This window comes from Anser brachyrhynchus (genome assembly GCF_964034855.1).
Source record: "Anser brachyrhynchus genome assembly, chromosome: 3".
NCBI classification, from domain to species: Eukaryota; Metazoa; Chordata; class Aves; order Anseriformes; family Anatidae; genus Anser; species Anser brachyrhynchus.
The window spans coordinates 68,357,979-68,373,467 of NC_137696.1; the positions used below are offsets into that span (position 1 = coordinate 68,357,979).

Here is a 15,489-nt window from a genome sequence, read left to right on the forward strand (position 1 = left end):
CTTAATTATGTATTTTGCTTGTGGAGGTAGCTTACTGTTAGCAATTCTCCTCATGTTTAAATTGCAGAACTTACCTAAAGCTTACCTACAACTCTCTCTTATGTCTAAAGAGACAATTTTAATGTTGCTGTTTAGCTGGGACTGTGTAGATGCGCTAGCTCATTTATGACTAGTGAGTTCTCTAAGGTTACATGGTCTGGGGTCAGGAGGACCCTTGGTAGGCATGTTTTCTGGGGGGGTTTCTCACCAGAGTGTGAACTGAGATGAATCTTGATAGTGCAGACTTTGCAAGGTTTGTCAGACCTTAGATACGTGTTTGGGGGTGTGAGGAGGTGTCTGTGCCAAGAGCCCCTGTGGATGACTCTGAGACGTTTGATGAACCCGTAAGCCCTTGCAGGCCAGCTCTGCTGGTAAGGTTATAGGAGAGAAGACAGCCTTAACTCCTTCATCTTTCAATCTCAGAAGGTGTGATATTGCAGGGGAAAAAAAGTAATAGGGCAGTAGCTGACTTAGCAGAATTTAGGTCCCAAAGTTTTCACTCAAGTGTTTGATTTACTCTGCTGGAAATTCTCCTGGGCCCTGTCAGCAGCAAAGGCTGCCTCGCAGCATTACTTAAGCATTCAAATGGAAGTAATTATGTGTTCATGATTTCTAAATTAGTTCAGCAAAATGATCTATAACTTTCACAAGGGAAATGTTTTTTATTATGTCAACAAAATTTTTGTTATGTTAGGTAAAAATTTATTTCGTTGTCCCTTCTTGTTTTCAGCTAGCTTTTGTTAAGTATTTCTTTTGTAATGTGATAGTATCTTCATGATTATTTTATTTTTTTGTGAATAAAATCTTTGCTTTTTTTTAAATGTCCTTAACGCTGCAAAAGCATTAAATAGAATTAGAACCTTGTCACTGAATGGGATTTGTTGACGTTTTTATTGTTTTCTGCATAATTGGTCTTTCTGTTGATGGTTTTTCATCTGCGGAAAGCTATTTTACTACAAAACAAACAATGTGTTGTTTAATCTTAACCAGTTCTATAGTATAAGTACTAACTTGTACTATAGTTGGGGTCACTCTACTGTGCTTTTACAAAAATTACTTAATGAAGGAAAAATGTATATAGTAGAAAAAAAATCATTGAAATTTTCACACTAGATACGTTTATGAAAGACTAAGTGTTTAGGTCTGGTGAGGTTAATAAGCTCCACTGCTCCTCTTGGTTCTAAGTCATTTCTTCATTCGCTTTGTTCACAACTTAAATAGAAAAGATGAGGGAGCGTGGTCAAAATGCATGCTATCAGAATTTGTGCATACTGAAGCAGTGAGGAAAGAGCACAAAGTTTCAAGTCATTGTAGACTGTACTTGATGATCACCAGTTCATGTTTTTGTTGGTTGGTTTTGTACTGCTGTCACACAAGATACCTTCTGTTTGCATGGAGCTCTCTAATACAACTTTCCACCAAGCATCAGAACTGATCTATTTACAAATTTAATTTCAGATAATTAAACTACTAGAAGCCCTCCTATAGCTGAACAAAAATGGTTGCAAATTGAATGCTCTGTGGAAATTGCAAGATCTAAGTGTTTCCACTTCTTTTTTTTTCTTATTTCTATCTCAAAATCCTATTCAGCTTGTTTTAATGATGCATTTTAGAACCTAGCAGGAAAAATTGGTCAATGAAACACTAGGTTTCTGTTGTAACTAAGATGTGACTAATACTGACTTTTGTCCAATTGTTATATAGATGCTTCTTCTGTATGTATGATCATCTGATAAGACTGTCTTCAAAACTTTGAGACGTTCCAGCATTCTTCAGTATCTCAAATAGGCAGAACTAGTCAAATGGAGGAGGGATGAGGAACATCTCAAACTATACTGAAGTAACGTACTTGGAGGCAGTGGTTTCTGAGCCTCCATCCCTGGAGGTCTTTAAAAGACGTTTAGGTGTAGAGCTTAGTGATATGGTTTAGTGGAGGACTTGTTAATGTTAGGTCAGAGGTTGGACTCGGTGATCTTGGAGGTTTCTTCCAACCTAGATGATTCTGTGATTCTGGTTTACATCAAGAAAATAGCTTTTACAAAATCTAGAGAGAATTAGGTTCTAAGGTTAGGTATCAGATAAAGCAGTAAATGGTATGTTAAAATGCTGAATCTAGAGGTATGAAAATGAGCTGTGAATGCTTTCTGGAATATAGGTATGTAAGCCAAAAGCCAGAGGGCCATAGGTTACTAAGTTTTTGTGCAGAATAGCTGAAGAGGTAATGGGCTTTCTGGGGCATGGAAGATGCATTTTCTGCTCTCCTGGTGGATGGAGCTGGGCTGTGAATTCAGGGACACACACATCTAGAAGCATGACTGAGATAAATTGTGATTTTTAATGTGCATCTTTCATTCATTCCAGTTTGTCCTGCAAAGTTTGATGTAAAGCATGCATTGCAGAGAAATTTGGACCTTACTTTCCTATTTCATGTTGAACTTTATAAACTTTGGTATACGGAGTTGTCTTCCTCTTTCCTGGCTGCATTTTGTACATAATTTGCCAGATATGCTTTGGGAGTGCCTCAAATGAACTAATAATGAGAAAACCTAAAAATAATCCTGCTAAGAGTTAAAAAAATAAAATAAAATATTGGTGAACTCTGTTCCTTAAGATGTTTTGTGTATTTCTGCAAATGCAAGCTTAGTCTTCATTGTGACTATAGGATGCAACATTAGGGCTGCATAGGAATGTGAAGATTTGTGTAGTCGTTAAACTTCAGCAGCTAAATCCCTTCGGGCATCTCTGCTGCAATAATTACTATTTCTTGTATTGCATTCAAATACTGTTGAGTATTTAAGTGTTTCAGAAACATTTGTTTGTGGAATAAAATTAGATGAAGAGTGATTGTCATCATCTGTGTTTTAGAGTTGGGCTGTGAAAATGAATTATGTGCTATTTGCAGTGCCTCATATGAGACAACTAGAATCTATTCGCTTTTTTGTGGTATGTCGCACATCATACACTTAAGGTGACTTCAGCTTAATTTTCAACTTTGGATCCCTTCAAAGAGGTCAGCAAGTATTATAGGTAAGGGTGATCTCACTAGTAGAGGCTTCCAAAAGGCTTTTAACTAGGTTCCTGTACAAAAGCTTGTAGTGAAACTAAACTGCCATTCTATGAGAAGAAAGATATTTCCATAGATAGATAATTGTTTAAAAGAGGGAAAAAAAGGAGGTGCATATAAATTGTTAATATGTCCAGAAGAATCCACTGGGCTTCTACAGAGACTTGTGTCTTTCAACACCTTCATAAGAGACCAGGATAAGGGCAGAGAACAGTGACAAGACAAAGGTTTGCATATGAAAGCTACTTTAGATTAAGAAGGGCAATGTCTAATTTTGAGGACCTGAAGAATGACCATCACAATATCGCCAACTGTGAGTAACTGGACAATAAAACGACAGGCACATTTTGATAAAGAGAGAGAAAATACTGCACACTGCATAAAATATGAATTTCACACATGGAACGATAGGCTCAGAGCTTACCATTAGCACTCTGCAGTAAGATCCCGTGGTTCATAAAAATATCAGCTCAAAGCCCAATGATGGTCAAAAAAAAGCAAATGAAATTTTAGAGATTGTTAAGGAAGAAGTTTGATATAAGTTAGGTAACACTATTATGCTGTTGTGACCATGATTCACTCACATCTCGATTACTGTGTGCCAGCTCTGTTCTCATTTTCTTCAAAGTGTATAGTACAACTAGAAAGAGGTTCTAAGAAGGATGACAATGATAATCAAGGAAAAAAGGAATGGCTTCTATACAAGATTGAATAATATGGGACTCCTCAAACTTTAAACAAAATGACCCTGGAACATTAATAGAGGTCTGCAAAGTTGTGAGTAATATAGCAGGATGTTTGGGATCGATTTGTCACTGATTTGGGTCATTAAACGAAGTCAGGTACAAAACAGACAGATACAAATTGTTCTTCGTGCTACTAGTAGTAAACCTATGGATGTTCTCAAATTATACTGTGTACACTGAAAGCTTGCATGGTTTTAGGGGTAGAATGGACAAATATGTGGACAAGAGGTGCATTGGGGATGGCAAAATACATAGGAGCATGCCCAGTTCAGGGAATTTTAACATTTCATTTGTGATTGAATTCATTCGTATCTGAATTCAGGCACTTCATAAACAAGAGCATGCAATTCTTTTTGAAGAAGTAACTATTTGAGCACCACATAGGAACTGTGTAGAAAACTCAGGGATGAAATGTAATTCCCTTGAGCTGCATTTGAATTATCTGAATTATTCAGCATTTCCTATTCTCATTCATTGCACTGATGCCTGTAACCAACAAAACAGGATAACTGTCTCCAGAAGTCTTCTGTGTGCAAGCCTGACTCATCCCCAGGAAACAGTCTGTCCTCTCCATTAAAGGAAGCAAGTGTGTCTCAAAAAATGCACTAAATGAGCATGTAATTAAATTGTAGTAAGTGAAAGGACATTTACAGTTGTGCAGGCAAGTAAGGCTTTCTGGCTGGAGTGATAGTCTGAATTATTTTTCAGCTACAATACAGGTGTTTAAACCATTCTCTCTAGGACTGTAAACTGAAAAGCAGTTCAGACCAACTGCGGGGTTCACTCCCAAAGCACTGGTGTTTTGTTAGGATAAACTTTCTCTGGTGAAAGGAATAGTTGAACAGTCTGCTTTTTCTCGAGTATTGTGTGTATACGTGAGGGAAAAAAAAAAAAAAAACTACCTCAGTTTCTGGTCTGACTTCTCAACATTTTAAATTGCTGTCTTCATCTATATAAACAATTCCTTGTTTCCATTTCCCTTTTTAAATGTGAACAGATGTTATCAAATTAAAGCCTGATGAGAATTTTGTGACTGAGCTACACCTTTTACTATGTAGTGTCTATAGCCATAGATGTTTTCTAGTTGTATTTATCACAGAATTGTAGGCGTTGGAAGGGACCTCAAGAGATAATCGGGTTCAACCCTCCTGCCAACGCAGGTTCCCCAGAGAAATTATATTCCCTAAGTATACCCTAGAGAAATTATATTCCCTATTTATACCTCTTAGAAATGTAACTAAAAAAGAATGCAAAGCTGTACGTGTGAAGTCTTAACTCTTTAATATCTCTATCTTTCTATCCTTTTAATCACTTCATTTTTCCTTTGATTACCTGATAACCATTACTCCCTTTAACACTCTGTAGATTTCTTGCCTTTCTCCTTTCCCTCTTTATTTTCCGTTTTACCCTTTTTTTCCCCTCACCCTATGGATCTCAGTGTCTTTATCTTTTTCTTCCCTGTGAACTTTTCTTCTTTTGGCAAAGGATTAATTCAATGAATCTGGAAGATTAGGGGTGAGGTGGTAAATTCCCACCCGTGTCCCAAGAAATGTAATGCTTTCCTCTCTGGTCCCCTGTTTAGGAAATTATCAACATACAGAAGAGGGATGCACATGAGGCCAAGCTTCCCTGGGAGCTGAGTCAATGTTATTTCAAATGAATGAATAACAGCCCAGTTCAGAGTTGGATGTAAATTTAGCCCACTGTTTAATATAGATGCTCTAAGTTTTTAACAGAAATTTGAGAAACAAGTTTTTTCATGTATGTGATAAAACTGAAGTGGGTTGTAAAGAAATTGGTTAGTTGGAAGGGCTTTAAATATAATTTATTTCTTACTTATTTTTCTGATTGTCTTCATACCATATTACCATTAAAAGAAAAAAAGGGGGGAAAAAAAAGAAAAGGGAATGGATCCAGGTGTAGTTGTTAGAGAATGGAAGACATTCACGTTGATGTTCCTTAGTGGGGAGAAGTGTTAGCTCTCTGAAGAAGTCTGAGGAGCTGGTGGACGCCGTTAAATAGTGCTCAGGTTGGAGAGGTCATAGTGCAAGGGAATGAAGTAGGACCCACAGGCACTGAATTCCTTTCCATTGAGCTGTTGGCCATCACAGGAGGAGGAGGAGGCAGATAATGAAGTTTTTTTTGCCACTTAAGTGTAGTGAGTAAAAATAATAATAGTAATTAAAAAAAGCAAAAGTGGAGGGAAGGGCAGACAGAATGTAAGCAAGAAGTTCTGGAGAAGTTGGAATAGGGATTGTGCCTGGTGCTCTGAAAGCGTATGTGCCCTGCAGGCTTTCCCTTTCTGCAGTCTGTGAACAAGCTGGGGGGGGACCCTTTGAACCCATCGTAAACACGCCTATATCTACTTTTCTATGCAAGCTTTTCTTCCTTTTTCCCATGGGAGGCTGTGGAATTAGCTCTGAGTATAAGGAGGCTGACTGCGATCCCTTTGGTGAGAAGAGAAACTGCGCTTCGTGTCTGGGTGGGATGTGAGGCTGAGGAAACGGACTGAGAGAAGCAAAAGCGCGCAGAGGTGTTACTGATGCGAGGTTCCCAGCCAAGCTGCATAAATGCCAGGCAGCTTGTCGAGGACCATAATGATTATGAATGAAAGATCCAGAAGGCGCTCCAGGGGTTGATGAGAGCTGCTTGCTCCCAGAACTGCCTTGTGGGTGAGAGAGTGCAGGGGCCATTACTTCTTCTTCAGGTGTGGTTTCCCCAGTGGGAAGCTCCAAGAGGGGTCCTCGATGGGGATTGTGTTTGGCCCCTCAGCTGCAGGGTACCTTGTACTATCAGCCTCTCGCCCTCCTGTTCTATTGCATTGCCCCAGGAACAAAAGGTGTAACCTACAGAAGAGTTGATGTATAGAGCAGCTGACTTGCTCTGAGCCTGTCTTGCAAAGAAGACCCCCAAAAGATACTTACTTTGGGCAAGCACTACTACAAATTTCTATCGTATCACTTGAATCAATCTTGCTGTGCTTTCCTGTTTTATATCTTCCTTTTAGTTTAGGTGTTCATGCTTCATACTTTATTTTTTTCTATTTTCTTTCCCTTTCACTGTACTCTACTTTTCTATCACTTTGACAATTTATTCTGGGCAGTTTGATGTTACCTCATTACATTTGTAGCAGAAGATGGCTCTGTACTCTGGAGCAGTCCAAGAACAATTTAGAGTGGGACTAGAAGCTGAATGTGAAGACAATGTCTTCTTTCGCAATTTCCTTATTGCCTTGCAAGAATAAAGAATGAGGTTGATGGCTGCTGCAAAGAGCTCCTGCTACAGCTGTTCTTTTCATTGCCACTGGGGAGTGCTGCACTGTTTCTGTGCTGCTGCGTGCTTTCCTTTACAATTATGCTGCAGAAAGTTACAGGAGAGTGGACTACCCTGTGACCCCCAACAAGTATACAAAGTTTGTTAAAATTTGTGATCCTTTGTGTTCTGTGATGTTGAACCTGTCTGAAAGTAGCAGCGTGTTTTTTTTTTTCAGAGTTGACTCATGTTTATACACTTAGTGGAGTGAAAACAGCATGCTGTTAATTGAGGTAATAAACATGCTTTTCTGTTGTGCCAGAAGCATCAAGTCCAAAGTAAGTCACGTATATGAACAGTACGGAAGTGCAATACATTAGGTAATAAATATTCCATTCAGACGTCAAACCTTGTAGGAACTTCAACTAAATGAAAAAGGCAATGTGTCTTATATCTACACGCTTGCCACTGTGGGAATTCTGTAGAAATGAGTGTTGTAAACATTTTTTGTTTCATTTTGACAGGTAATATTTGAAGCTGAAGTCTCAGATGGGAGAAATGGCTACATTGCCATTGATGACATCCAGGTTCTGAGTTACCCTTGTGGTAAGTAATGATTAAGAGCTGCATTTTTCTCTGTCTTTTCAGGACATATTTGATATTGCTGTGGACTGCTGAGTTTTCATCACTTGATCACAGATGTTCTTTGTTCTTTCAATAGCATTTCTGTTATAGCTTCCAGGGTAAAATGTAGTGCAATAGCAATTTACCTGGGTAAAATCTTGGTCTACCAGAAGTATTGCACAAATATAGAAGCAGAAATTCTTTAGTGTCCTTTAATGATAACCGTAGCTGGTGTGCATGATAAAATTGGGTTTTAATGTTAATATGTATATTCACTGACCACAGAAAACTGAGTTGGCAGTTGCATGTGGGTTTACCAGATTTCATGTCCTTTCTTACTTGGGGGTAATTAAAAAAAAAAAAAAAAAAAAAGGCTTCCAGCTATCAAACTGTAGAAGGAAGTTTTTTTGGTTTTGTTGGTTTATTTTGTGGACAGACTTAAGGAATTTGTTTGCCTTTTCCTGTTTAATCCTAGGCAAAATTACACACATGCAAGCCCAAGTTATGTTAATTGTGTTGCACACACAAAAGTTCTGAGGAAGAAATTATTACTGACACTTGCTATCACGTTTTTGTGTGTGTGTTGCTGTTCATTTGGTTCTTTTCCACTCTTCTGATCTTCCCTAGACATCTCCTTTCTCAAATGTAATTTCATTGTAGTGTGCCTCATGGCTCATAATTTAATTGCTTTCTGAAAAGATAACACCACAACAAACTTCCTTCTCCAGATTTGTGAGAAGATGGTAAATGATAAAGTTTCACTGGCAACCTCGCACCTTGTTTTCTTCTACCCCAAGTCTGTTAAGACCACAGCTCTCATGGGCTACCAAGCTTAAAGGGGTATTTGAGTTACTTCTTTATATTTTAGCCACCCCAACTATCTGATCTCAGTATTCAGCAAAACTCTCCTTGTCTTCAGTATCTGGCTTTGTTTTCTCCCTCATTTTCCTGATTACCAGATAAGGTACTTGGGCATGGTCAGGACAGCAGATTATCAGCATGACACAGTATTCAGATAAGCTTTTCTGTGCTGATGTTTCAACCTTTTTCATTCCACTTGTCGGTTTGTGTTTATTTTACTCTAAGCACAAAGAAATAGCAGCTCAGCAGCTATTTTAGTTGGTGGTTCTTGAGAAAGGAATGGGTGAGAGCTGTGTAATATACCCATTCCTCAAATGTGTCTGTCAGCTTCCTATGTCTAATAAATCCTTCAGGTGGTCATGCCACAGAGCTTTCCTAGGGGTTTTGCCAGTGTGGGAAATAAATTTATCAGCTACTGAAATATTATGTTCAACAGCAGAAAATGATTTCATTTAGTAAAAGAATGGAGCTCAAAGTTACATTGCAAATAATCTGAGCAATATCTATGTTTTTACGTGAGCAATATCCTTCTAATTGGCTTTTTCTCAGTATGACGGATTTTATACAATTGAAATTCTTTGGGATAATTTTTGTAATGTGCTACTGACATTCTGGCATTTGATCTCCTTTTCTTGGCTTTGATTTTTAAAAGACTTTATTATAACTCATGCATAAAATAAAGTAGTAGGATCACCAGAGGAGAAGGGAAAGGACTAAAAGGACTCTTTCTTCTTGAATTGAGATGAAACAAATCATTTTCTTTCCTCTGTTGCTGTTTTCCAGCCAAAGGTTGTTATAATATGTGTCTTTGGGGAGACAATAATGTTGCTGGTACCTTTTTTTAGCAATAAGTGTTATTTGTACTTTTTGTTTTCCACCTCTGCAGATAAATCTCCACATTTCTTGAGGCTGGGGGATGTAGAGGTCAATGCAGGGCAGAATGCTACATTTCAATGCATTGCTACGGGGAGAGATGCAGTGAATAACAAGTTATGGCTCCAGGTAAGGCCAACTCATCCAAGTCTATTTGGCTAGAGGACAAAATGCTTTCTGGAGGGGAAGTATTTAAATTCCTTTTTTCTTCTGCATGTAAAACATTTAATTTAAATAAATTTTATGTTGGAGAAAGTTGTAATGGAGAAACTTGTAATCAGTTCTATAATGTTTAAAAGCCTTGAATTAAAAATTATTGACAAAATTTTAGTGGCCAATAGAGGAAGGTTGTTCTTTAAGGCATTTTGGTCCTGCTACTTGTAAATAAGTTCCTCTGTTTGTATCAAAATTTATTACTGTTAAGTACATACAATTGGCATTTGGTGTCTAGTAAAACATACATGTAATGCAGTTGTCATACATTTCTGTACGTTTTCAGAACTTTAAAGTACATAGTTTTTGGCAAACATTCTTTGAAATGGGCTATAATCAGAATTATTTTAATTTTTTTTTCAAATATACTTCTGAAATGAATTATAATCAGTTCCTTCAGTGTGTTTGGTTTTCTCTTATTAGAGAGTGAGGCTGACAAATCTTCAGTAACAGTTGCATATAGACATGTCATAAGCTTCAAATGTAAAAAAAAAAAAAATATATATATTTTTAATAGGAGTATTTGATTAGGAAAATCTGACATGCAAAATGTATTGCCAGACATATGTCTGCAACATTAAAAAAAAGGGACAAGCATCAAACAGTAGCTGCACTGCATTTATCAAAAAGGTATCTTATCAGTAGGAAGGATTTGTACTCTGTCTTTGAGTAGTAACTTGTTTAAATTGAGCATGTATAAAATGCTTTCATTGAGGAAGAGGAGTTTGATTTCAGAGACTTGCCAAAGAGAGCACATAAGGGACACAAACTGAAATTAAGCTGGCATGCTATACCAAAGACAGGACTATAACAAGAAGAGCATACAAGAAAAAATGTAAAGCACCACCTTCAGTAGATAATTGGTCAGAAAGGGCTGACAGCCAGCCAGCTGGAAATCTTCCCTATCACTTGGTCCTGTGAGTCAGATAACTCTGACAGATTATCCGTGCTTACTTTCAGGCCCTTGAGAAGCCCAGTTAGCAGCCAGACAACTCAGAAAACATATGTTTTGTCCCTTCATGTACTTTGTGGGTGTTCTTTTGTGTGTGGATCACAGATGTGGTACTTCCTGACTGTGCAAAAGATATCTTTGACGTTGGAATAACTCCGCTTGTGCTTATGAAGCACTTTGATATTCTTAAAGATATGTTGCTACTCAAATCATATGCTCGAACTTGCATTCACCTGCTTGTTTTCTCTTAAATAATGCCCTATTTTCACCAGTTTAAAGGTGAACCATATTTTTTTTTTTCCTCCTTCATTGTTCCAACCCTCCATCCTACTTCCCAGGTATAAGTGCAAACCTTCCACTTTCCTACCTCTGAACAGATAACACAGCAAGTTCCTGCTGTTATGCTCAGCTAATACTGAATTGACTCCTTTTCCTTAAAACATAGGGTGGATATATATGAGGCTTCATGAGACTCTGAAGTGTGTGACTTGGAAGAGGTTCACTTTAGCCTTTGACTGAACCAGAGATTCATAAAGCCTGGATACCCAGCAAGGAGGAGCCAGCAGATCAAATCAAAAGCCTAAGTAATTGTTTTTGAGAGCCCTGAGCTGAAACATTCTAGGAATGTATTTTTCTCATAACAACAAAGGCCAATGAGGAAAAAAGAAAAAATAAAGACCAATGGAAAAAAAAGACACTTTTCAAGCACACTGTGTTAGAGAAAATAGCTTTTGGTCATGTCCCTATTGAAAGAGAAAAGATATTTCCTTGGGGGCAGGGAGCAGGAGGAGGGAAGAGAGAAGAAGAAAAAGTAGCATACAAGTTGCTATTAACAGTTTTTGATAAGTAAAGATCGAAGGTCCAGTCTGGGACACTAGGACTTCTTATATCTGAAATGATCTAAGATCCTGTTTGCTTGCATTGAAGTAACAGAGTTGTGCAGGTACAGATTTCATTACAGAATCTACCACTGCTCTCTGGCTCTCCCAGCCCTCTGCAGAGAGGGCCTGAGGTAATTCAGCAGCAGGGGGAAGCAGCCACCCTGTCTTGTTTTCAGAGTTGTGCTGTCTCTGGGTGCGGTCCCCCAGCTGCTTCAGCTGGGCATAATCTGAGCTGCGGCAATCTCAGCTTCTCCCTCCCCGTCCCTTCTGTGCGCTGACACTGGAGCTTTTGCACCTTTCCAGTAGGTCAGTTCAGGAAACTGATCTGGCTGAAAAGGATTTTTGTTGTTGTTGCTATTAGGGACGGGGGGGTTATTTTATTTTAATCTTTGTTGTTGTTTTAGGGCGGTGTGTGTGTGTGTTTTGTTTTGTTTCCTTTTAGCTTGATTCACGTCTGAATTACCTAACTATATAAGAAGTGCCAGCAGATGGGAAAAGATGGCGATATTTGGTCAGAAGCAGGGAAGAGTAAAGTGTTGTAACAACCAAAGCTGAAGTTAAGAGTGGATCTCAGTAGGGTGTCACATTGTAGTGACCTGACTACAATTTTCCAGTTAGTGGGGATAAAACCCTGGTAATACACAGATGATCTGTGTGCGTGCACATTTCCACTGTTATGTTTGTTTCTGTGTGTATATATAAATTAAGTGCACATACCTTTGTGTGGCTGAAAATAAAAACAGATGAAAATAGGCACAGCATTTCAATACACTGTTTTTGAGTGTTTATTGCTGTAACAAGTCTTCATCAGCTCCATTTTCTACAAATGCGTATCTGTAAAAATTTCAGACAAAAGCAAATTAACATTGAATTGAACTTCTTCTGACTTTCATTAATGTAGATTTTGCTTGTTTATTTGTTTTTAGATTGTAGCTTGTCTCCTGTGTCCCCTTTCATACCCCTTCCCCTCCCAGCCCTGCATTTTGCAGCCCCACCGGACCAAGGTCTGGGACAGTCAGAGCTCTGGCATTGAAAGATAAGCAGTAAAGATACCAGAAGTTGTTAAAAGTTGCAACTGCATTAATATAAAACAAATATTTGCACAGATAAAGAGATTTAACTGGTTGAACAAGATGATCTGAAACATACATTTTGTGGCTGTGAATACTAGGTGTGGGAGCAGGATAGCACTGCAGCACTTAATTTTTTTCCCCCACTTTTTCAACATGATATAGTATCCAATCTATTACAGTTGTGAGCTGAAGCATTTTCTTCATGGCCTACAATTATTGGCAAATTCTGAAAGAATTTCAAAGTCCTTAGGTTTTGTTTAAAGTGGGCATTGATTTTATTTTTGAAATGCATTCAGTCTTGGTGTGTATTATCTTTTCACCTACCATCACTGTCTGAATGTAGTGCTGCAGGCTTCTTTCCCAATATTTTTTCCTCTTAAAATTTCCACTGTACTATGTCACACACTAATAACTTTAGGTTGGTGCCACTGTACGCGCTGAGGCGTTTGGGTTGTGTGATGTTTCCCCACACCCGTGATGGTAACCTGGCATTTCTACCTGCTATGCTGTGGTGTGCTTTGCTTTATAGGTTTCAGAAGTTAGCAGTAGTGTTTATTGAAAATCCTTTCCTTAGGAGGTGAACATAAGCGTATGTGCATATGTAATCTTAAGGATGCTATAGAATAGGTATATGACATCATAACAGGCTGATCAGTTGTTGCCCACTTCTGCTGGTTTTCTTTTTTTAAAAAAGCCTATGAATTTTGTTTTTTTTTTTAAGAAGACACTTCAAGAATAGTAATTCTTTTATTAACGTTTGATGTACTTTGCTGCTTTTTATTCACATTAATTTGCTCAATTAGTATAAATACAGCCCCCTTTTTATCCTGGTTTTGAGTGACAGAGAGAGAGAGAAAGAGAGAGAGAGAGATGCCATGCATTCCAACAGGGCTAGGTCAATAAATACCCTTGCAAATAAGAGTCAGTTCTGCACGTTAATGCTGTTTTCAGGATGGATACGCGTTAAGTATTAAATATTTGAAAGAGCAGCACACAGAGAACAATCTAAACATTAAAATGCGGAGATTGGGCTGGGGCGGCTTCTTGCCTATTTTAATCTCTCTAGTGTGTGAAGAAAGCTTCCATGGTTTTAAGCTTCATTTCTTTACTGAGACAGTGTAGAAACAGGATTGCCTGAATGGAATAAATGGCATTTTGGTACACAAAGACTCCAGAAAGCAGTGTATGTATTGTCCAGCGTTTGTTCTGTGGATCTGATTGGGATATCAGAGCAATAGGGTTTTTTGCATAATCAGGCTGTGTTTAACTGCTTCCTGCGCTGGGAACAATTGTGACTCCCATAAGCCCAATACGATTTTCAGTGTCTTATCGATGTCCAGTTTAACTGGACACTCGCACAGCGCAGAGAATAGAGCTTTTTGCTTGAACATCTGTTAAACCATATGTCTTGGCACCTGGTTCAGATGGCGATAACTGCGGCACTAATGAGTCCATCCATCATTGCTGAGCTCTGCATTAACACAGCATTGGATTAGGGAAAGCGGCTTGTTCTGGCTTTGCAGCCGGATGTATTTTGCCATGGTCTTCGGTGATGCCATTTGCTCTGGTGAATCTGAAATTCAAAGGGGGGAGCGCACGTATTTAAATGTTTAATACGTGCCTGGTAATCCTGTGCAGCTTGTCATCGGAGCCGTGGCGAGTGGGCCAATCTGTCAGCAGTGGCTGTGGGCGCTGGCTAGCGGCCGCCCCACTTGGGCTGCCAGGGCTGGCAAGTCAGCCAGCGCCGCTTCTGCCCGCGGAGAGGCTCATCAGCATTAATGCGGTCTGATCCAGCCCCTCTCTCCGCCAGAGGAAAATGTCGTTCCTTGCGGAATAACAGATAATTAAAGCAATTGCCTGAAAGTAATAATTGAAAAAGTGAAATTAGAAAGCATTATGGAAAATAAAATGCAAATTGCTGTAACAACAATGGAGTCGGGCTGACCTCCCAGCAATGCCAACTGTTACCGGATGATGAAAGACCGTCTGCACGGCTCGTTTGTTCGTGCCCGAACAACTGTCCCTACCATGCTCCTGTTCTCGAGGAAGCTGCCATGGCCCCTAATACCGTGCTTAACGGGATATTGGGTTGTGGTGTTGGTTGCCACAGCGCATGATTTCACGTGCATCATTCATCTGGTTTTCGGTGGTTAGGTACTAACCCGCTAGATACTGCATGTGTGTACTCTTTAAAGAGGATTCGGGCTGAGCACCTGCAGATGGTGTCCTCTGATGATGCATTAGGGCTGATCGTTGTGTAGGAGCAATACAGCATTGCAGGATCTTAAACTGGAGAGTGTATATGCAACTCGTGCCTCAAGCAGAGGGCTGAAGGGGCTCATCATTGACTATTCCTTCTATGAAAGGATGGTATTTCCCTCCTAGGAAGGAAGTTGTGCCGCATGATTCCTTTCTTCTCACTGTATCCAGAAGTGGAAGGAATGGATCGTTACCCAGCACTGGGCTTTTGAGAATGGGCCTTGGGCCTTTAACATAAACTCCTTAGCCGCTGGTGAGCGTTTGGAGGCTTGCATACTCTTGCTCTCAAAGGAAAAAAATAAATAAATAAAATTATATGTAATAGGAAGATCCCATCCAATTTAACTTTGTATCACCTAGGTTTGTGTGTTTTCACTTGGAAATTTTCATAGACAACTTTACATATTGAGATCCTTTGCTTTTTGACAGTTAGTTAACAGGTTAAGATGCTGTTTTGTTAGGCTGATAAAACAGTTGCTGTTGAAGTGCACCTTCCCGTTCCCTGTTTTCATGACATTTGAAGAATGTTTTTTGTTGATTCTCACAGATTTTACAACCCCTGACAGTTAAGGGGAGCTGAGTAAGTTCTGAGTGTTTAAGAAGCTTTGCCGTTTTGCTTCTTGCTTTCACAGAGTCTAAGGGAAGTTAAGAA

At 39.0% G+C, this 15,489-nt stretch overlaps 1 protein-coding gene across 7 annotated transcripts in view; it reads left to right on the forward strand.

The window, feature by feature from the left end:
• The window catches only part of PTPRK (protein tyrosine phosphatase receptor type K), a 421,389-nt gene that overhangs the window by 183,024 nt on the left and 222,876 nt on the right, over positions 1-15,489 (forward strand). For all 7 annotated transcript variants that reach the window (XM_080586782.1, XM_080586784.1, XM_080586779.1 and 4 more), the window contains exons 4-5: positions 7,626-7,707; positions 9,473-9,588. In XM_080586782.1, coding sequence (XP_080442908.1) covers positions 7,626-7,707; positions 9,473-9,588 — 198 coding nt within the window. The remainder of the gene's footprint in view (positions 1-7,625; positions 7,708-9,472; positions 9,589-15,489) is intronic.